This window comes from Mauremys mutica, chromosome 4, assembly GCF_020497125.1.
Source record: "Mauremys mutica isolate MM-2020 ecotype Southern chromosome 4, ASM2049712v1, whole genome shotgun sequence".
In the NCBI taxonomy this organism is placed as follows: domain Eukaryota; kingdom Metazoa; phylum Chordata; order Testudines; family Geoemydidae; genus Mauremys; species Mauremys mutica.
In genome coordinates this window covers 96,568,494-96,592,024 of record NC_059075.1, presented here as the reverse complement: position 1 = coordinate 96,592,024, position 23,531 = coordinate 96,568,494, and the positions used below count along the sequence as shown (strand labels likewise).

Here is a 23,531-nt window from a genome sequence, read left to right as displayed (position 1 = left end):
AGACAATGGGGCAGGAGGGCAGGGGAGGGGGGGGAAGAGTGTGTGCTGTGGATGGCTTTAGGCCTCCCAAAATGTAGGGATTACGTTCATAAATAAAAGGAAACACTACATCTGGAACAGAAGTTAATTTATCTCACTTGATTAAAAGAGGACAAATGTAGTTATGGTACAAAAACTACACCTGGAAGCAATATTAAACAGCTATTATTTTATTACTTGTTAACTCTAGCCTTCCCAAATAAAAAAAAAAAAGTTGTCTATAGGCCCCTGTTCAGGAGTGGTGAATCTCTATGATGACCAAATGGAAGGGTGAACTGATTCTGATAAAATAAGAACTGATGCAAATCACAGACTGAGCCAGAATGGTTTTCAAATCTTGGGAAAGATTCAGGGCTGAAAGTAACAAAGTAACTTACTTAACAGCACACTGGAGCCCTGAGCAGGGGGCAGGGCCTCAAACGGAGGGGGCATGACCTCAACCAGAAGGGGCGGGGCCTTTTGAGCCACAGGATTTAAAGGGCCCTGGGCTTCAGCTGCTATGCTCGGGGGCGATTTAAAGGGCCCGGGGCTCCCGGCCACCAGTACTGCAGTGGAGCCCCGGGCCCTTTAAATCGCCACCTAAGCCCTGCTGCCAGAGCCCCAGAGTAGCAGCAGCCGCTGGGGGCTCAGGCGGTGATTTAAAGGGCCAGGGACTCCACTGCAGTACTGGTGGCCGGGAGCCCCGGACCCTTTAAATGGCCCCAGAGCCTAGCAGCTGGAGCCCAGGGCCCTTTAAATTGCCGAAGGAGCTGCAGGGCTCCCAGCTGCCGCTGCTATTCCAGGGCTCTGGTAGCAGGGCTCAGGCGGCGATTTAAAGGGCCCAGGCTGCCACTACCGCCCCCGACCCTTTAAATTGTCGCCTGAGCCCTGCTGCCAGAGCCCTGGGGTAGTGGCGGCGGGGCTCCGGCAGTGACTTAAAGGGCCAGGGGCTCCCAGCCACCACTACTGCAGCAGGGCCCCGGACCCTTTAAATCACTGCCGGAGCACCAGGGATCCCAGTCACCTCTGGCAGCGGGGCTCTGGTGGCAATTTAAAGGGCCCAGGGCTCCAGCTATGGCGTACCAGGGCATACCAGCTTACTTTCACCTCTGGAAAGATTCAAACTGGTTATCATTCAGAACTGCAAAGAGAAGTGCAGAATTACTGATAAATAGCCTGCTCTCGTGGGCTAACTGGAGAAGTACTAAAAAACTTGGTCATATGGGAATTCCACCTCAAAAAGACAGTTACCTTTTCCGTAACTGGTGTTGCTCATGTCTATTCCACAATAGGTGCGAGTGCTCACCACGTGCACTGGTACCCAAAGTTTTTCCCCTAGCAGTACCCATAATGGAGCGCTCTAGTGACCCCTGGAGTGGCGCCTCCAGGGCGCAGTATAAAGGGTGCTGCGTGTTCCCCCAGCCCTCAGTTCCTTCTTGCCAGACAACACCAACAGAAGGGAAGGAGGGCGGGATGTGGAATTGACATGAGAAGCACATCTTGAAGAACACCAGTTACAGAAAAGTTAACTGTCTTTTCTTCTTCGAGTCATTGCTCATGTGTATTCCACAATAGGTGATTCCAAGCTATATCTGTTGGAGGTGGGAAGGATTCACAAACTCTCAGGATGGAGAATGGCCCTGCCGAACCCGGCATCCTCCCTCGTCTGAGAGACAATCGCATAATGCTGAGCGAACATGTGAACTGAAGACCACGTGGCAGCTCTACAAATGTCCTGAAGGGGGACATGGGCCAAAAAGGCAGCCAACGAGGCCTGCACCCTGGTTGAGTGCGCCCTCACAATTGGTGGTGGAGGGATTCCTGCCAGGTCATAACAGGTACAGATACACAAGGTGATCCAGTTGGAGAGCCGCTGAATGGAGATTAGCCAACCTTTCATCCCTCGGCCGGGGCGATGAACAATTGCAAGGACTTTCTGAATGGCTTAGTCTGGTCCAGGTAAAAAGCCAGAGTCTGTCTCACATCGAGCGTGGGGAGGCGGCGCTCCTCACCAGGCGCATAGGGCTTGGGGCAGAGGACCAGCGGAAAAATGTCTTGACCCACATGATAGGCGGAGACCACCTTCGGGAGGATGTGGGTGGAGCTGGACCTTATCTTTATGAAAAACTGTGTATGAGGGCTCGGAGTTTAGGGTCCTGAGTTCCGAGACCTGCCTAGCCGATGTGATCGCAATCAGGAAGGCCACCTTCCACGAGAGGTGTGACCAAAAGCATGTGGCTAGCGGCTCAAATGGGGGCCCTGAGAGACAGGCCAACACCAGGTTTAGGTCCCACTGCAGGACTGGGGGCCTAACATATGGGAAGAGACGATCCAACCCCTTAAGGAATCGGCCAGTCATTGCATGGGAGAATACCGTGTGGCCCTGCAGCAGCGGATGGAAGGCTGATATGACCGCGAGGTGCACCTTGACTGACAAGGGCGCCAGGCTCTGGGCTCTAAGGTGAAGGAGATAGTCCAGAATAAGCTGTATCGGGGTGGCCACCAGGGAAACGCCCTGCTTGTCTGCCCATCTGGAAAACCGAGACCACTTTGCCAAGTAGGCTCGGCGTGTGGAGGGTCGCCTGCTTTCTAGGAAGACGCGCTGAATCCCTTCTGAACACGTCCTTTCCTCCCGACCTAACCATTGAGCAGCCACGCTGTAAGGTGGAGTGCCGCTAGGTTGGGCTGGAGGAGGCAGCCCTGGTCCTGGGAGAGCAGGTCCAGAGGGGATGGCAATGGCCACAGCGGGATGACCACCAGGCCCGTGAGGGTCCCGTACTATGCTGCCTGGGCCATGCTGGGTCAATCAGAAGGACCCGGGCCTTGTCCATCTTTATGTATCCAGGACCTTGTCGATTAGTAGGACAGGGGAAAGGCACAGAGAAACTAGCTTGACCAGGACAGGAGGAAGGCACTGGAGATAGCATCCCATCCCAGCCCCTCCCCGGAGCAGAACCGGGTCACCTGGGCAGTTCCCCACACTTGGAAAAGTCTGTGCACCACCTCTGGGTGGAGAGACCACTCGCACTGAGTGGAGAGGTCCCTGCTCAAGCGATCTGCCCACGCATTCCGGATGCCTGGCAGATGGAAGGCCTGTAGGCAAATGTTGTGGGCTATACAAAAGGCCCACAGCCTGAGCGCTTTGCGGCAGAGGATCGGGCCCCACCTTGCCTGTTGATGTAGAACATGGAAGCCGTGTTGTCCGTGAGGACCCTCACCACCCAGCCCTCCAGATGTGAGCAGAAGGCCATGCACGCCAGCCATAGTGCCCTGAGCTTCTTGACGTTTATGTGGAGGGTCAGATCATGAGCCGACCACAAACCTTGGGTCTGAACATTCCCCACATTCCCCATCCCAGGTCCGATGCGTCGGACACCAGTTCCAGCGACAAGGTCCTGCCCCTGAACAGAACCCCTTGGAGCATGTTTCTTGGGGAAGACCACCACTGTAGGGAGATGATCACTGACTCAGGCACCGTGAGAACTTTGTCCATCCTGTCCCTGGTCTGGGAGAACTCCGAGGCCAACCAGAGCTGGAGGGGCCTCATCCTGAGTCTGGAGTGACGGACCACATACGTGCACACCAACATGTGACTCAAGAGCTGAAGGCACGCTCTGGCTGTTGTCACCGGAAATCTTGTGACCATGTTGATGAGTCCCTTCAGGGTCTCGAACCTGTCCGCTGGGAGGGAGGCTCTGGTTGACGAGGCGTCAGGACTGCCCTGATAAACTCTATGCGTTGTACCAGGACTAACATGGACTTGGTGTTGTTTACCAACAGGCCCGAAGTGGTGTACGTGGACAGAAGGAGCACCACGTGATCCCACACCTGTGACCAGGAGCTGCCCTTGACCAACCAGTTGTCCAGATAGGAAAAGATCTGGACCCCCCTGAGGTAGGCTGCCACCACCAACATACATTTCGTGAATACCCTGGGGACAGGCCAAATGGGAGGACCGTAAATTGGTAGTGTTCCTGACCCACCGTGAAACGGAGGAAGCGTCTGTGCCCCTCAAATATATAAATGTGGAAGTACGCATCCTGCAGATCGAGTGCGGTGTACCAGTCCCTGGGATCCAGGGAGGGGATGATGGAGGCCAGGGAGACCATGTGGAACTTGAGCTTCACCATGTATTGGTTCAGGCCTCGCAGCTCCAAGATGGGCCTGAGCCCCACTTTGGCCTTCAGGATAAGGAAATAGCGGAAGTAGTACCCTTGCCTTTGAACTCCCCCAGGACCGCTTCCACAGCTCCTAGGCCCAGGAGCCGCCCCACCTCCTGCTTGAGCAGAGCCTCGTGCAAGAGGTCCCCCAGGAGGGACAAGGGACAGGGATTGGTTGGGCGAGGAGAAAGTAAACTGGAGGATATAGCTCCAGGAAATGGTGTTGAGGACCCATCGGTCCGAGGTCAGCCATGACCACTCTGGGAGGAAAAGTGCACAACCGATTGGAGAAACGAAGCTTTATTGAGTGCGGATCCCTGATAAGAACTGGCAGGGCACCCCCGAGGCATCCCGTCAAAACTGTCTTTTCCCCCCTTGCTTGCTCTTGGAGGACCCAGACTGGGGGCAGGCCGAGACTGCCTCTGTGGGCGCCTCTTACAGTCCTGCGACTTCTTATAAGCGATCTCATGTTTTGAATGGGTGGCCTGAGCGGGAGTCTGCTGCAGCTTGTATTTAGGTTTAGCCAGAGCCAGAACATAGAGACCCAGAGTCTGGAGAGTTGTGCAGTATTCTTTCAGGCCATGCAGCTTTGTATCTGTTTGTTCCTCAAACAGAGCTTTGCCATCAAATGAGAGATCCTGCAGGGAGGTCTGCGCCTCGCTGGACAGCCCAGAGAGCAGGAGCCATGACGCCCTTCTCATGGACATCGTGAGGCTGTGGGCCATGCGGCCATGTCTGCTGCATCTGAAGCTGCCTGCAGGGTTGCCCTGGCAGCTGCTGTACACTCCTCCACCGGCGCTTTGAACTCCTTCCTGTTGCGCTCCTGGAGGGCGTCCTCGAAGTTGGGCAGGGAGCCCCACAGATTGAACTCATACTGGCCCAGGAGAGCCTGGTGGTTCGTCACCCATAACTGGAAGCTCAAGGACGAATAAATTTTTCTTCCAAATGAGTCAAGCATCCTTGAATCTTTATTTTTTGGGGTAGGGGCTGGTTGGCCCTGCCATTCCCTGTGGTTGACCAACTCAACCACCAGGAAGTTAGGAGCAGGGTGTGTGTATAAGTATTCATGCCCCTTGGGGGGTACAAAATACTTGTGTTCCGCTTTCTTAGAGATGGGGGCCAATGAGACCGGGGTTTGCCACAGGGCATTTGAAATTTTCGCCACCCCTTCGTGGAGAGGCAAGGCCACCCTGCCTGGTGCCAAGGAGAACAGTACATTAAACAGGGAGTCCGAGGGCTCCTCCATCTCCTCTGCTTGGAGGTGGGGGCTTGATGCCACCCTTAAGAGTTCTTGGTGGGCCCTAAAGTCATCCTGTGGGAAGGAGGAGCCGTAATTGCCTCGGGTGAGGAGGCCAGCACAGTACTGTGTGTCCCCACCGGCACTGGAGGGTCCACCACCTGGTTGGTCTTCGGGCATGGTGCCAAGGATGTACGTCCCACCAACTCCTTCCTCGGAGGTCTGGAGAGGGAGGCCGATGGTCCTTCTGAGGCTCCGGCCACCAAGTGAGCCCCTCCATGGGCTGTGTCTGCGGCCACAGTGCCCACTGGTACCATTGGGCCAGCCATGGGGCCCAGTGCCACTGCACCTGCTGTGGCACCAGCGGAGCCGGCTATTCGGCTTGGCCCATCGATGGATGACTACGAAGAGAAGCCGGGCTGACATATGACCTGCTGCTGTCCCTGAACCAGGAGGAGCGGCAGCGCCGGGAGCGATGCCGACCACGGGACCATGATTCCAATGTGGAGGATCAGTACCTTCAGTAACAGCTGCTCTGCAATCAGCTCCGGCGGGCAGACCCGCGATGGCCAGAGACTGGCAATCGCCGCCTGGGGCTGCGGAGGCAGTGCCGTGGTGGGGTCCTGGAGCGGGACAACATCTGGGAACGACATCAACATTCGTGCCATGACCAGCTGGAATAGCCCCTCCGAGACGAGGACCTTTGACATCGTCTGCCTCAGTCCTGTCGGTGTTCGCTCCTCGAAGCAGAGCGGTGCCGAGAGTCTTGGTCAGACAGAACCCAACCAGACAACCTGGTAGGCGTCGAGGGCGATCCACGTGGACTTTTCCCTGAACGGACGCTGGGCGGCAAACGGCATCAGGAACGTTCCCTTGACCAAGACTGTTACCGAGCCAGGGGTGACTGCAGAGATCCCAGAGGTGGTTTGCCTCTGAAGCGTGGGGCCAACATTGGTGGTGCTCCTGGTACCGGCATGGACATAGTATCCCGGGCCACCTGCAGGGCCTCCAGTGTGGAGGGCATCCAGACATCTGGGGAGGCCTGCTCCGAATGTGCCAGGCTACTGAGCTCAACCTGAGAAGGAGGCCTAGAGGCTGGTGTGGATTGAGGACTTCCCAACATGGGTCTAGCCTCTGTCCCGGGTTTACTCCGGCGCCGCGGTGAAGGCGGCCTCTTCCTAGCCTTCTTGTCGTGTCCCGTGGACAGGGAGCGGTGCCGACTAGTTGATGGCACCGAAGGGTCGTCGCGCACTGACACCGCGATGCCCGGTGACATAAGAACATAAGAATGGCCATACTGGCTCAGACCAAAGGTCCATCCAGCCCAGTACCCTGTCTACCAACAGTGACCAATGCCAGGTGTCTATTCTGGGTACTTCATAACATAAGTGCATCCCAAGCAAAAGAATCACAACCCAGAAACCAGATGTATTAAGAAAAGTAAACTGCTGGACTTTACAAAAACTAGACAAGCCATTTACAACACACACCTTGCTTCTCTACAGAGGAAAAAGGACACTAAACTTCTACATGCCACAAGGGGCCACAACAGTGGTTCCCTTAACTCACCCAACAATATTGTTAATCTATCCAGCTATACTGTTAGCTGACAGAAGAGTCTGTCCTATCTCAGGGCCTCTCCTTCTGCCCTGTCACCCCCACGAACACGATACAGTTGTGTGGTGACCTAGATTCCTACTTTCGATGTCTCCAATTCAAGGAATATTTCCAACACACCACTGAACAGTACACTAACCCACAGAAATCTTCTTACCAATGCTACAAAAAGAAGGATTCTGCATGGACTCCTCCTGAAGGTCAAAACAACTGACTGGATTTCTATATAGGAGTGCTTCCACCAACATGCACAAGCTGAAATTGTGGAAAAGCAGCATTACTTCCCCCATAACCTCAGCTGTGCAGAACACAACACCATCCACAGCCTCAGAAATAACACTGACATCATAATCAAAAAGGTTGACAAAGAAGGTGCTGTTGTCATCATGAACAGATCGGAATATGAATGAGAGGCTGCTACACAACTCTCTGACACCACATTCTACAGGCCATTACCCTCTGATCCCACTGATGATTACCAAAAGAAACTAAACCATCTGCTCAAGAAACTCCCTGAAGAAGCACAGGAACAAATCTACACAGACACATCCCTGGAGCCCCGACCAGGGGTATTCTATCTGCTACACAAAATCCATAAACCTGGGAATCCTGGATGCCCCATCATCTCAGGCATTGGCACCCTGACAGCAGGATTGTCTGGATATGTAGACTCTCCCCTCAGGCCCTACGCTTCCAGCACTCCCAGCTATCTTTGAGACATCATTGGCTTCCTGAGGAAACTACAATCTTTTGATGATCTTCCAGAAAACACCATCCTAACCACTATGGATGTAGAAGCCCTCTACACCAACATTCCTCACAAAGATGGACTACAAGCCATCAGGAACAGTATCCCTGATAATGTCACAGCAAACCTGGTGGCTGAACTTTGTGACTTTATCCTCACCCACAACTATTTCAGATTTGGGGACAATTTATACCTTCAAGTCAGCAGGACTGCTATGTGTACCTGTATGGCCCAACAGTATACCAACATTTTTATGGCTGACTTAGAACAACATTTCCTCAGCTCTCGTCCCCTAATGCCCCATCTCTACTTGCGCTACATTGATGACATTCTCATCATCTGGACCCATGGGAAGGAGGCCCTTGAGGAATTCCTCCAGGATTTCAACAATTTCCACCCCACCATCAATCTCAGCCTGGACTAGTCCACACAAGACAGCCACTTCCTCGACACTACTGTGCTAATAAACGATAGTCACATAAACACCACCCTATGCCGGAAACCTACTGACCACTATACCTACATGCCTCCAGCTTTCATCCAGACCGCATAGCATGATCCATTGTCTACAGCCAATCTTTAAGATACACCTGCATTTGCTCCAATCCCTCACACAGACAAACACCTACAGGATCTCTATCAAGCATTCTTAAAACTGCAATACCGACCTGGTGAAGTGAAGAAATAGATTGACAGAGCCAGAAGGGTACCCAGAAGTCACCTACTACAAAACAGGCCCAAAAAAGAAAGTAACAGAACACCACTAGCCGTCATCTACAGCCCCCAAGTAAAACCTCTCCAGCGCATCATCTACAACCTATCATGAAGGACGATCCCTCACTCTCACAGACCTTGGAAGACAGGCCAGTCCTCACTTACAGACAGACCCCCAACCTGAAGCAAATACTCACCAGCAACTACACACCACACAACAAAAACACTAACCCAGAAACCAAACCCTGCAACAAACCCTGGCACCAAGTACGTCCGCATATCTATTCAAGGGACACCATCATAGGACCTAATCACATCAGCCACACCATCAGAGGCTCATTCACCTGCACATCTACCAATGTGATATATGCCATCATGTGCCAGCAATGCCTCTCTGCCATGTACATTGGCCAAACCGGACAGTCTCTACGCAAAAAAATAAATGGACACAAATCTCACATAAGGAATAACAACATTCAAAAACCAGTAGTGGCAGTTCAACAAAAAAAATTCAAAAACAGACTCCAGCGAGAAACTGCAGAACTAGAATTAATTTGCAAACTGGACACCATCAAATTAGGCCTGAATAGAGACTGGGAGTGGATGAGTCATTACAGAAACTTAATCAATTTGTTAGTCTCTAAGGTGCCACAACTACTCCTCTTGTTTTTACAAAAACAAATTTCCCCTTGTTATATACTCACACTTTCTTGTCAACAGTTTGAAATGGGCCACCTTGTTTACATTGGCCTCATTAACACTACCAAAGTGATTTCCACTCCTTGTCAACTGTTGAGAATTGCCTATTTCCAACTTAAATTTAATTGGCTCGTTAGCACAGACCCTCCACCCATTTGGTAAGGCAACTCCCATCTTTTCATATGCTGTGTATTTATACACAGGCCAGACTAAGCTGTGAGGTAAATGTTGGTGTAAGGACTATGTTGGGAGTAAGGTGTTCAGAAAATTGGAGTAAGTGGGAGTGCAGTGATCAGATGGGATGAAGAAAATATCGGGAAATATTGGGGAGTCCTGCTGGCACAGAGAAGGGGAAAAAAAGCAAAAACGGAGTCCTGGAGTCCCGCCAGCAGAGGGGGCGGGGGTGGGGGGAGAAAGAAAAAAACCAGAGTCCGGCCGGCAGAGTGGAGGGGGGGGAGGGGAAAAAAAGAGAAGAAAAAAAACGGAGTCCCGGAGTCCCGCCGGCAGAGAGATAGAGAGAGAGAGGGGGGAAAGAAAGGCGGAGTCCCGCCTGCAGAACAAAAAAAAAAAAAAAAGAAACAGGAGTGCGAAATATCGGGACAAATTGCATCCCGACCAAACATTGATCAGGATGCAGGACAAACGCCTAAAAATCGGGACAGTCCCGATTTTATCGGGACGTCTGGTCACCCTACAACCGTTAGAACTAGTGCAGTTATTCCTTAGGTTCACAACAGGAAATAACACTGGTATTTTGGGGCCCACACTCCAGTTAGTTGCTTTTCTGGTATACCAGTTAGATATTTTCAGTCAGGAACAGATTTAAAAGTCTCCTTATGAACATATAGTATTAAATATGCGGAGCAAACTCACTACAGGAGAGATTACTGTGTTTTCTTGTTTCTGTACTTATATTCAAAATACTCTTTGCAATACATCTTCTGCCACTACTGTATGCTCCCTTTTCACTCCATTTTAAGCCTCGAAAAGAGTAAGGTACATCCATTTTGCAAACTTATTGCATGATAGTTTCAGGCAAGTTGTATTACGATACCACTTTACTTATTTTCCAGTGATCTTTTACTCAGCATCTCTGGCCACCATTTATATTACCAATGAATTTGGCTTTCAACTTCCAGGATATTTTCTGTTTTCTACTGAACTTATACAACAGCTGGGAGTGAGATTCTGGCAGACTCTCTCTCGATACATGATACCTTGCCTAGATTGTAGAATCCAGAAAAGCAATTGATATATCTTGACAAATAATATATACTTTACATAGTTTGCTACGTTGTCATTATGTTTGCACTACCTTTTATCTCTTGTCTTCTGGCATTCTACCACAGATCCCCACCAAACTCAGAAGTGTGGTTATACTGTAGGTAAAGGACTTGGGACAAATTAATTCACTGATGGTGCAAGTGGGTGAAACGTCACAGAAATCTGATGTAAGCTAAAAGTTTCTGAAAGTGTCATTGGTCAGCTAAGAAGCTTGACTAGCTCTAGCATCACATAAATAATGAGACACCTGCTTTGAGAACAGAATTTGATAGAGATATTGAAAAAGGAGCATCCAGTAGTGGCGGAAGATGTATATTCAAAACACTCTTTGCAATAAGCCCAGAAACAAGAAGCACAGTAATCTCTCCTCTAGTGAGTACAGGCAAAAACATTAAAGCTTTCCAAGCTTTTTCTAAAGAGTGTAGCACTTCAAGGACTTCTGAGGGTCAAATATTGTTCCCAGGCATATCCTCAGCTAAGATGTCTATTGGTGAATGTAACATACAGAAAAATCCTTTCAGAACAAAATACATTAAGCTATGATGATGATCTGTGTAATGACTAATTCATTAACAGAGGAACGTCAATATATTTTTAATATGTATTCCTATCACAGAGTACTCCTTCCCTCTGATGTTTATAATAATCAGAAGTTTTAAACTGAAATTTCTTTAGTAGTTTACCTTCCAATCACACCACACAATGGTTTCTTATAGGTGATGGGAAGTTACATTTGTTTGTTTGTTTGTTTTAAAGCACTGAAACATACTAAAAAATAGTAATGACTTTGCAAACAGAGCTAAGTGCACAAAAGGAAGGTCTATCTATCATCCTTGGCAGAGAATCACTGAACACCACATAAGCAGCAGATGAAGTGAGGAAAGCGGTGGAAAGTCCTATGGGTTGGTGTCCCACCTTCTATAGTTCTGAAAATTACATAAATCTCAATGGCCTCTCCTGAAGTTTTCGCTCTGTCTTTTACCTTTGCTACAATTCCTTAGATCACTTCTTTAATCACCCACAAGTTTTCATGGGGAAAATATCATTTTCTACTAAATTTTTCAAATTTTGATGGTAAATTTTAAACCCAAAACCAAAACAAAAATGTTACTTAAGTTTTTAATTGCTTTTTTGTTTGTTTCAGTTCTGTTTCTGAACATGGGAAAAATTGGGCTCTTGTTCAACTCCTCTCTCAAGTTTTTCCTTTTTTCTCCAGTGGGAAAAAAAAGAAAGGGGAAGCTGAGAGAAACTGGGTTTACCCAGTTTCACCTTTTCTCAATTCTTTCAACGCTTTTTCAGTGAAAAAATGTCTGAGAGTGATGGATTATCCCCCCCCCCCCCACTTAAAACCTTTTTAAAAATTCTGCATCAGTGAGGGAAAACCACTCACACTTTGTTTTACTTTTCCAACAAGAAAAGTGTGAAAACAGTTTCTTATAAGCGCGAGAAAATGCTAATCTCATTTTTTAAAAATTTGTTTCACATTCATTCACATCTTTCTAATTGGGGGAAAAAAGTAAAAGTGAGAAGATGTTCTCTCCCCCACATTCTCACATATTTCCAAGGTTTTTGCAAATAGGAGAACATTAGAGAGTAGGGGGAAAACCACTTGCTCTCCCACTTTCTCCTATGTGAAAAAAGGGAAGAAAGTTAGAAAGAGAGAGAAAGGGAACAGACCACAAAATCCAAAAACTGAAAATGAAAAAAAACTTTTCAATTTTTGAACAATGATTTTTTTTTAATTCAAAACACATTTTAAATAATTTTCATTTAGAAATTTTCCATAAAAAATTAATGAAGTATTTTATTTGAAATTTTAACAGGACTAATGCATGTTCTTTTTTCCCACCTTTATTGCTCCTCAGGGCAACGATTCTGACCCTGAGAGGTGGGAAGGTCCCAGAGCACAGCTTAAGCTGGACTGTCTACACCACAATTAGACAGCCCCGCAGCCCGAATCACCTGGCATAGGCCAGCTGCAGGTGTCTAATTGCAGCATAGACAATCACTTAGAGAGAAAGGATGGTTTCAGTGGTGAGGCACTAAACTGGAAATCAGAAAATTCCTGATGCTCCCCCTGACTCTCTGAGACACTTTAGGAAAGTCATTTAACTCCCCTGCGCCTCGGTTTTCCTATCTATAGAATGTGGATAATAGCCTATTTCACAATGAGGTACGAGGCTGAATCCATCAGCGCTTGTGAGGAAAAAACGGTTACCCACCTTTTAGTAACTGTTGTTCTTCGAGATGTGTTGTTCATGTCCATTCCAAGCAGGTGTGTGCGCACCGCGTGCACGCCAGCCGGAAGATTTTCCCCTAGCAGCGTCCGTAGGGTCGGCCCTGGCGCCCCCTGGAGTGGCGCCACTACGGCGCCCTATAAAGGGGCCCACCGACCCTCCACCCCCTCAGTTCCTTCTTGCCGGCACTCCGACAGAGGGGTAGGAGGGTGGGTATTGGAATGGACATGAACAACACATCTCGAAGAACAACAGTTACTAAAAGGTGGGTAACCGTTTTTTCTTCTTCTTCGAGTGGTTGTTCATGTCCATTTCAAGCAGGTGACTCACAAGCCTAAACCTAGGTGGTGGGGTCGGAGTTCACTGCTGACTGGAGTACTGCACAGCCGAAGGCTGCATCATCCCTAGCCTGGTGCGTGATTGCATAGTGCGATGAGAACGTCTGGATGGAGGACCACGTGGCCACTCTACAAATCTCCTGAGTCGGGATCTGAGCCAGGAATGCCACAGAGGAGGCCTGCGCCCTAGTGGTGTGGGCTGTGACTGGAGGAACAGGTGTCTTAGCTATGCGGTAGCATTCCCAGATGCAGGTCGCGATCCACAAAGAGATTCGTTGAGAGGAGACCAGGAGCCCTTTTATCCTATCCGCCACCACGACGAAGAGCTGAGTCGAGCGTCTGAACGGCTTGGTACGCTCGATGTAAAAGGCCAAGGCCCCGCGGACATCCAGGGAATGTAACCTCCGCTCCTCACTGGAAGAGTGAGGTTTCGGATAAAACACCGGGAGAAAGATATCTTGTCCCATATGGAACTGTGAGACGACCTTGGGGAGGAAGGCCGGGTGAGGTCTAATTTGGACCGTGTCCTTAAAGAAGACAGTGTACGAGGGCTCGGATGTTAACGCCCTGAGCTCCGACACCCTCCTGGCCGAGGTGATCACCACCAGGAAGGCGGTCTTATACGACAGGTACAACAGGGAGCACAAAGCCAGAGGCTCAAAGGGAGGTCCCGAGAGGGCGGAGAGGACCAGATTCAGGTCTCAGGCAGGAGCCGGCTGACGAACATGCGGAAATAGCCTGTCCATACTGTTGTGTATTTGGTTGTCATGGTTTTGTTGCTATGGCAACTGAGTTAGATTATTATGGGTTAGCTCAACCGGTTGCAACCGGTTGAGGAGCTCTCTGTATATATGTAAATAAAATGGAGGTTTTGGTTAGCTGCCTGCTCTCTGGCCTCAAGTGATTGCTTCCTACACCGGCTGCCCCAAGGATATAACACTGGCGACGAGGGTGAGACTCCGGTGCTGCTCCAGTAACAGAAGGAAGTAGAAGTTAAGGTAAAGAACAAACAAAAAAAAAAGCTGCTTGTTGCACTGACTGTGAAAGTGAAACTAAAAATCATGGCTACTCTGACCAGGCCCCTGGAGCCTTTTGATGAGAATACAGAGCAGTGGCATGTGTATACTGAGCGTTTTGAGCTTTTTGGTATTGCAAATGACATTACAGAAGCGAAGAAGGTGCCAATATTCTTAACTGTTGTAGGGGCTAAAACCTACTCTCTGCTACGCAGCTTACTACACCCTGTTAAGCCTGAGACTAAATCTTACAGTGACATTGTGGAAATCCTGGGGTCTCATTTCTCCCCAAAACCACTGGTAATTGCTGAAAGATATAGGTTCCACAAAAGAGACCAAAAGGAAGATGAAACAGTTGTACAATTTGTAGCCATTTTAAAAAAGCTAGCAGAACACTGTGAATTTAAAGAAATGTTACATGATGCCCTGCGTGACAGGTTAGTGTGTGGCCTGTACAGTGAAGCTATACGGAAGCGCCTACTGACAGAGGCTCAGCTTACCTTACAGAAGGCTGTTGATATTGCTGTCTCCATGGAACTGGCTACAAAGGAGGCACAATACATCGGTGCATCCCCTAGGGTGCAAAAAGTGTCACAAGAACCAACCCACAAAACTGTGCAGAGTCAAGAATGTTACCGCTGTGGTAAGCCGGGTCACCAGGCATCAGAATGCTGGTGTAAGGACCTGGTGTGTCGACACTGTGGCAAAAAGGGACACATTGAGTGTGCCTGTAAACAAAAGAAAAAGAGGCCTGTGGTCTGGCCGACAAAAAGAGGAACCCTGCATACCCTAGAGCAGACCCAGGATGATCAAGGTGACACCTCATCGCAAGAGGAAGTGCCACTGCATGTTTTGTCTTTGGCAATGGGCTCACATGAATACTGGGTAACCCCGTTATTGGATGGCAAACGTATACGCATGGAACTGGACACCGGTGCAGCCGTCTCACTGATCTCCGAGACTGTGTATAAAGAAAAGCTACAGCATCTTCCGCTTAAGGCAACAAAAACTGTTCTGAAGACGTATACGGGAGAAGCTGTGCCTATGCTGGGCACTATTGATGTTAAGGTGGAGCTCAATGGACAGGTGGCTAAATTGCCACTGTTTGTGGTGAGAGGTAACTACCCAGCCTTAATGGGTAGGTCTTGGCTTGGGAAGATTCAACTGAACTGGGCAGAAGTGCACCGGATGACTAAAGAAGAAACCAGTCTAACCCCTATACTAAGGAAACATGCTGCTGTTTTTGGAGATGATTTGGGAAGTATGAAGGGAATCACTGTGACATTGAACATTAAACCTTGCAGTCCACCAAAATATCTGAAAGCCCGAACTGTGCCATATGCCATCAGGCCAAAAGTTGAAGCAGACCTGGAGCGCCTGGTCACCAATGGAGTCCTAATACCAGTTACCCATAGCTCATGGCCCACTCCTATCGTTCCAATCGTGAAGAAAGATGGCTCTCTCCGGATTTGCGGTGATTTTAAAGTCACTGTCAACCCAGTGTTGTGTGCAGAGCAATACCCGCTTCCCCGCATCGATGACCTCTTCGCAGGCCTGGCTGGGGGACAAAAGTTCAGTAAGATTGATCTGCTGAAACCTTCTGAACCCCGACAAATTGTGCAACATCAGCAGCAATATCAAGTCATCAGACGGGCACCCAGAGCAAAAGACCGAACCTTTAGCCCGGGACAGCCAGTTTTGGCTCAGAATTATACTTCCAGAGCTAAATGGGTTCCGGCCACAGTCATCACTCAAACAGGACCTGTTTCCTACACAGTCCGGACTGCAGAGAATCTTACCTGGCGGCGACATGTAGATCAGCTGTTGCCAGGTCATGCCAGTCCTCAGGACCCATCTGCAGTTGAGGGGTCTGACTTCACCTCTTCTGGTGAGGGATCGAATCACGAGTCACCTGTTTCTGACTGTTCTCCTCCATTACTGCTGGCGGCTGAGATACCCCTTTGCCCAGCACGAGCTGATACCACCTCCTCACCTGTTCGTGCTGCGGACCCTGAGCCCCTAGTGCTTTCGGGTGCAATAACACCAGTAGTTCGCCGTAATCCACCTAGAGACAGAAGGCCTCCTCATCGGCTGGATCTTTAGCTAGGGCGAACCCACGGTTATGGGGCAAAATAATCCCCAGGGTTTAGCCGGGAATGGAGGCAGTCTACCCTCCTTCTCTAGTCTAGTGTGTGTTTTATTTAGGGTATGTTCTTATTAGGGGGGGAGGAATATGTTGTGTATTTGGTTGTCATGGTTTTGTTGCTATGGCAACTGAGTTAGATTATTATGGGTTAGCTCAACCGGTTGCAACCGGTTGAGGAGCTCTCTGTATATATGTAAATAAAATGGAGGTTTTGGTTAGCTGCCTGCTCTCTGGCCTCAAGTGATTGCTTCCTACACCGGCTGCCCCAAGGATATAACACATACCCTTGAGGAAACGCCCGACCAGTGGGTTCGCAAACACCGAGGTACCCCCCTCTCCCGGATGGAAAGCTGAGATGGCTGCCAAGTGAACACGAATCGAGGAGAGGGAGAGGCCCAGTTGTCTGAGGTGGAGCAAATAGTCTAGGACAATGGGGATTGGGACCCCCAAGTGGATTGTGACCTCGCTGACCCGACCATATTGAGAAGCGCTTCCATTTGGCCAGGTAGGTGGCCCTAGTTGATGGTTTCCTACTACCGAGCAGCATCTATCTGACCTGCTGGGCGCACTGCATCTCCACCAGGTTCAGCCATGGAGCATCCAGGCTGTGAGGTGGAGAGATTCCAGGTTCGGGTGGCGGAGGGAGCCCCAGTCCTGCGTGATCAGGTCCGGGAGCAGGGGCAGCATTAGGGGCGCCTGAACGGACATGTGCAGGAGCGAAGTGTAAGAGGACCTGGGGGGAGCAGCACCCGGTGCCGTTGGAGAGTGATGCTGAGGCAGCAGAGAGTCTCTTATCTGGTCCGGTGCTGCCCTAGCGGCGTGGTGCAGGGAGGGAGGCGACAGCATGGCCGGCTTGCCCCTCGTTTGTATTGGGGGACGGGCCTTGGAAGGCAACCAGTTCCGGGAGTCCCATCAAGTCTGAGGCCGCTTCGAATGCCTCCAGTGTCGAAGGGAGGCGCAAGTCTCCGCTGAGGTCCGGGGATCTAGGCCGGTCCGGACTCGACCACCCTCTCTGTGGTGCGGGAGTCAACGGAGCAACCGAGGGCTGTAGCCCAGCCTGTCCGCTTGCACCCGCGGACGGCGTCGGCCTCTGGGAGTCCTGGTGGGGTGACCGTTCCCTCACCGGCTTCCTCTTTTTAGCAGGCACTGGAGACGGTGAGCGGTGCCGCACTAAGGCCGACTTCCTATGACCCGACTCTGTTTGGTGCCAGGTCTTAGATGACTTGGGCTGGGCCCTAAGTCCAGATGCCGGTGCCGGGGCACTCCACACCGAGGAAGACGTGCTGGGCACCACCTCGGGCGCTTCCGGGTCCGAGGGTGGCCGCAGGGCAGCCTCCATCAGGAGGACTCTAAGTCTTTGAACTCTGTCTTTGAGAGTTCTCGGGCGGAAGCCCCTGCAGATAGCCACCAAAAGGACCGGTGCTCTCTCTTCAAGGCACCTCAAACAAGCAGAGTGCGGGTCACTCTTGGGCATGAATTTCCCGCAGTCCTTGCAGAGTTTAAATCCGGGGGACCCGGGCATGCCCCAACGGGCGATGAAAACATGGGGGGGACCCCCCAACTACCAAGAACTATATACAAATGACCTAAGTAAACTATATACACGGACTATACACGAGGATAGGACACTGCTAACTTGCTACGCAAGAGAAGTTCCAGCTAGCTGTCACCGGCGGTAAGAAGGAACTGAGGGGGTGGAGGGTCGGCGGGCCCCTTTATAGGGCGACGTAGTGGCACCACTCCAGGGGGCACCAGGGCCGACCCTACGGATGCTGCTAGGGGAAAATCTTCCGGCTGGCGTGCACACGGCGTGCACACACCTGCTTGGAATGGACATGAACAACCACTCGAAGAACTCCTCATATATGACCATCAGGTATGTACCTCCACACAAGTGTACCTCACATGGCTGTAGCTCCCAGTAAAGACAATGTACCTGAAGCCACAACTGAACCATTGTTGCATTCTTCTGACTGGCAGTTCTGTACCATCTGCTAGGTTTTCAAGTATAAAGTAGAGCGGAGTCCAATGCCTGTTTTTGTTTTTATTTTAATTTTTGTATTTAAGGGCTGACCACTCTTTATCCAGCTATGGATAAGTGAGGTTCTGTATGTATTTCCCCTGTTCCTATGCCAAAGGAGACTGTGTGTGTGTTCTGATCAGTTTTGAAGGGCAGACTACTTGCTTTCTATCTCAGAAGTAACATATCCTGTTCTCTTATAATTTGGGATGACACAGAGGTCATTTGTTTTTTGCAAATGAAATTGGCAGAAGCTCCCGGGTTCAAGTCTCCCAATGTCATCTCCAGGACTCTACATACTACCATAACGCTGACCAACATTGGGAATAACATAAGCATATGACGAACAAGTGACTCCCCTGCACTAAAGCATCACAAAACATTAATTTAATGGATGTTTCCCTTGTCTCTGTGAACATATTTACTTCCTTGGCTATGCCATCTGCTCAATCGGCTCCTAGTTTATGATTGTTTCTATGGGCCAGATCCTACTCCCATTCAAAGCAATCAGACTTTTACCACTGACTTGAATGATCAGGATCAAACCTTAAGGTTCTGATTTATCATGCTTGTTAAGCATAGGCCTAGCTTTAACTTGCTGCTTAATGTGGAATAGTTGAGTTTTCTAAACACCAGGTCTTTAATATGCAATCAAAACCTTTTCCCTGCAAAGCAAAGAGAACATCCCTGCTGCACACTTCCAGTCAGCTGGGAAAAGTGGTGATCCTTCTGAAAGCCAAACACTGTTGTACATTTAGCAACTCCTGCAAAAAGGGAAAAGCCACATTTTTTCCCTCCCTCCAGTTGTCTTGCCTCTGATTTTCACGCAAATGCAGCGTTTCTCAACGCAGAAAACGCTTCACTGACCGTAGTCACCCACTGGCCGATTCTCTCATTCCATGTATGCCTCATAAAAGAAATTCTGCAGAACAGTTCCTCCACTGGGGGTCCACTCTGCACCTTTTACCTCCATTCCCCACCTCTCACCCCTCCATAAGCAAAGAAGAACAATGTTATCTTTGTTTCACAGATGTGCTTCAGGGATCAGGCAACAACAAAATGTTCCCAACCAGCAAAGTAGAAGCATAATTCTGCATCTTGTCAAAAGAAGACTTGGTGCACAGCTCTGGGATTCCTTAATAATCTAACTTTCAACAATATCTTTCTTGTTCAACGTTTTACACACAGCAAGCTTCATATGCGCTGCCTGCCCTACTTAAAACAATAAGCACAGCAGAGCTGCAGCTAACCCAATGTGTTATCCCATTCCTGCCTAGAGTGAGGCTGGCACTGCTTTCTTCAAAATGGTTCCAAGCTCACTAGAACTAGTAGTTCACTGTTGCCAATGGCATTTTCTGCCAAATATAGACGCAGTGCTGGCTGACAGATGGGGACTGGGGGTGGGAGGCTGAGAAGTAAACAGCTCATCACTGAGATTCCAGCAGCAGAAAATAACTATCGGGAAGTACTGGGAGAGAAAGGTGTGACAGAATCCCCACAGTACTGCTTATGCTGTGTGGTAAGTACTGTAGATAAAGAGATACACAGCAGAGAACTACTCCAATATGTTATCATTTCAGGAGTGTTGAATATTCCATAGACGTTAGCACAATTATCATCATTTGTATTACAATAGCGCCTACAGTTCTCAACTAGGCTTGCGGCCCCACTGTGCTACCACTTTAGAAACGCATAGTAAGAGATGCATACCCCAAAGGAAAGCAAGCAGTTTCAACAGGTGAAATTCTCTCCTATACAGAGGCTGAGCACAAGGCCATGTTCAATATAAGTCACACTTAAAACCTACTTTGAGGTATGGCAATTGCTACATTCTCTGCTCGACTATTTGTACAATCATTCTCTCCCATTAAAATTGATCAGTTTTGCCTAAAGAAATAAGGACCCAAGGATTGTCCCATTTTTTCCATGTTTAAACATCTTTGGTTCACAAAATCCAGCCTCAGTTTTGTGAGCACAACTAATTGCAGCCCAAATTATTGCAACTTAGACCTCTAACTGCCCTACGTGGTTATACATTTAAATGTAGGCAAAAACTGAGCCTATAAAATGTAAGACTGCTTCTCAAAATCATGTATATGATATGTGCCTAACGTTCAACAGAGTTGCTGACTCTATGACCCTACATATGTATGCAGAGGAGCTCCTCTCTCGAGTCATCCTACATCAATTGTTCAAACCCTGTATGAAAAAGCAGAGAGTAATACTAACATGCTACAAAAGGAGTTGAAGTACCTGATTAAATTAGGGTCTGGTACAGGGAGGTCTTGTAAGAACGTAAGAAGAGCATCATTTGAGGAGAAAACCTAGACAGAAGTTTATGTCTGCTGGTTAATTCAGTTACCAGCAAAGCCAAAACACAGATGGAGGCAAGCTTGGACTATATAAAGTGGATGTATATTTTCTCTTCAGAGAAGGGCAACTATTGTTACTGTTTCAAAAATGACATTTTCAGACGTGTATGGTATTTGATCTATCGTATGCTAGACACTGTAAGGCAGCTACAGGGGATGCCATTAAAAAAATTCAACCTTGCCACCTATGGTAATTAAATTTACAGCATTATTTCTAGTATTTTTTTATTCTCAGTATCTAACATAAATACTGGCCTAAAGGCAAATACCACTGCATAGTATGTGTTGATTTATTTAATGGTACTAACTATGCAGAAACATACTAATAGAGCAGAATAGATCAGTGCTCCATCTTGTCCAGTACCCAATATCATCTCCTTTAGAGGAAGGTGCAAGAAATGCTGCAGTGGGTGATTATGGGTAACACATTTCCAGGGACAGATCCCTCCTAATAATAGTTAAAGGTTGGTTTATGCCAAGCAAATATCTGTCAAGAACGGTCTAGTTATTACTTAGTCCTGCCTTGAGTGCAGGGGACTGGACTAGATGACCTACTGAGGTCCTTTTCTGTCCTATACTTCTATGAGACTTTCGATCCCTTCCAAAAGTCTCTTATAAATATTGGCTATTATAACTCTGGATATTCTTGTTATATATATAAAATGTCCAATTCCATTTTGGAATCCTGTTACGTTCTTGGCCTCAATTATATCTTGTGGCAGTAAGTTCCAAAAACTACTTGTACATTGCCTGAAAACATATTTCCTTTCATCAGTATTGAATTTGCTGCATTTAATTGAATATTCCCTTGTTCTCATATTAGGAGAACGATCAGAAACATCTATGCATCCTATCTTCTTTAGACCATTCATCATTTTGTAGTCATGGATCGAGAAGCATATCTTAAATTTTACCGTGCAGAGTTAACTAAGGATCAAAACTTTCATGGAAACTACAAACACAATTCCTTGTAACTGGGATTTCTTTAAAAATCCCCAATGTAATAATTTTCTCTCAGACATAGTAATGTTCATGCTCTCTGACTTTTTAGAGTTTAAAAAATTAAATTGAAATCCTTGAGGAGCATCATTTCATAAGAAAAAAAAAAGCACAGGCGTGCTTCTATTCTGACAAGAACATTTTGTTAGTCCCAGAAGATTTATTTTTTTCTAAATTAATTTACAATTTAAAAAGATACAGATTGTTCATAAAGATACTGCTAATGGATTAAAACTAGAACGCAAATATAATTGCACAGGGCTTGATATCTTTTATGTTGGCCCTGCATCAGATCTCAGATATACATTTGTAATATCTAGAGATTCTGGCTTGGTGCTGCGATCAAACCTTTTAACTGATTCTGGGTTATTTTTTTTTATTATTATTATTACTTTATCTAGTATATGGTACAATTTCTGTTTGCTTGTTTTATTTGTTAAAACGTGGTTTAAAGATCTGAATAAGAAGTCAACTGGATCACTTAATGGATTGGTAATGAGATACAAAGCCATTCATGTCTAGATCACTGGTGCAGACGTAATCCTGGTTTGTACCAGCCAGTAGTGATTACTGTAATATCTGTTTGGGTGGATTGCGAGATATCAATTTCTCTCCATCCAGTTTCCAGTGAACAAGTGTTCACATCAGAAACTTGGCACTTTTGTTTCTAGTGTAAGATGACCTGCCAAGGACTGAGTGGATGAGGAGACTCTATAGGAGGTCCCACCAGAATAGGCCTGAGATGCATTACCAGAGCAGTAAAGGAACATTTGTGCAGCCACTGGGCCCCATGCACCCTGGCAGGGGTGAGGAAACAATTGGTTACTTAGCACGGGAGCAGCTTACTCAACTCTGGTAAACGCATGGTACCTCACCCAGATAACAGCAGTTCTAAACTCCACCGGGGCCTTCACCGGCGTTCTGCCAGGAAAGGCTACCCAAGAGATGAAAGAGATGCATAGCCTGTGTGTGCTACCTGAGCTGGCCAGCCTTGTTTGCTTTCTGATCTGTACCAGCCAGCTCTGGACTCCCCAGCTTTGAGCAGACCATTCCAACATGCACTCTGCATAATTCCAGGTGGACTTTGCACTATTGGGCTATCACCATTTGGGTTCTATTAACTTCCAGTAATCGTAATTCTGATTCATTTGCTGTACTGACCATAGCTTCTGAATGAACTGCAGGTTAACACAAAAAAATAAGCAGATTCTTCTCTGATAGATTGGGCTAAACAACAGAGCTCACTGACCAGCTGTGCAGCGTAAGTTACAGCTAGGATTTTCAAGAGGACTTAAGGGAGTTAGGCACTGTCAATGGGAGTTAGGCACCTAACTTCCTTGGGCACTTTTGAAAATCTCAGTCTACACTTACTTCATAAAGCCCCTCCTTCAATTCATTCTGGGTAACCCATGCACCAGCACTGTAAGGACAATGTTTCATAACATTTCCAGTTTAAAAGTGTCGGCTTGCTGTAGAACTTGGGAATTCTCCTAACCATCAGCATTTCACGTACAGTTAATACTAAGTTCAATTGAAAGCACTTACCCATTAGGCCTCAGGTCAGGTAGTGACCTATCCAATGGTAGGCGATCACTCAAGTAAGCATTGTAGCCATAATACTGGAATTGTTTAAGGGCAATGCGTCGGTTTTCAGGACTGAGGTCCTGGCCCCAGTGAGCAAAGAGGGATGAGTCAGTGAAAGCTTCAGCAGGATTTTCTTCCAGCTTTGGTGGAGCTTCTATAAAACAAACCAAAAAGATAGATTTTTAGATCTTTAATTCAAAACAAGCAACTAGTCATTTTCAGAGCAGTGTGAGAGGCATTATCTTAGGAATGCAACTTTATTTGCTCAGAAAACAAAACCCTGCATAGAGTATATGGTTTCAGTTTACTGCAGCTTACAACTTTCTTCAGCCACTCAACCTA

At 48.0% G+C, this 23,531-nt stretch overlaps 1 protein-coding gene across 4 annotated transcripts in view; it reads right to left on the bottom strand.

The window, feature by feature from the left end:
- GALNT18 (polypeptide N-acetylgalactosaminyltransferase 18) overlaps positions 1-23,531 on the bottom strand; it is a 520,203-nt gene that overhangs the window by 210,109 nt on the left and 286,563 nt on the right. For all 4 annotated transcript variants that reach the window (XM_045016612.1, XM_045016609.1, XM_045016610.1 and 1 more), the window contains one exon: positions 23,151-23,343. In XM_045016612.1, coding sequence (XP_044872547.1) covers positions 23,151-23,343 — 193 coding nt within the window. The remainder of the gene's footprint in view (positions 1-23,150; positions 23,344-23,531) is intronic.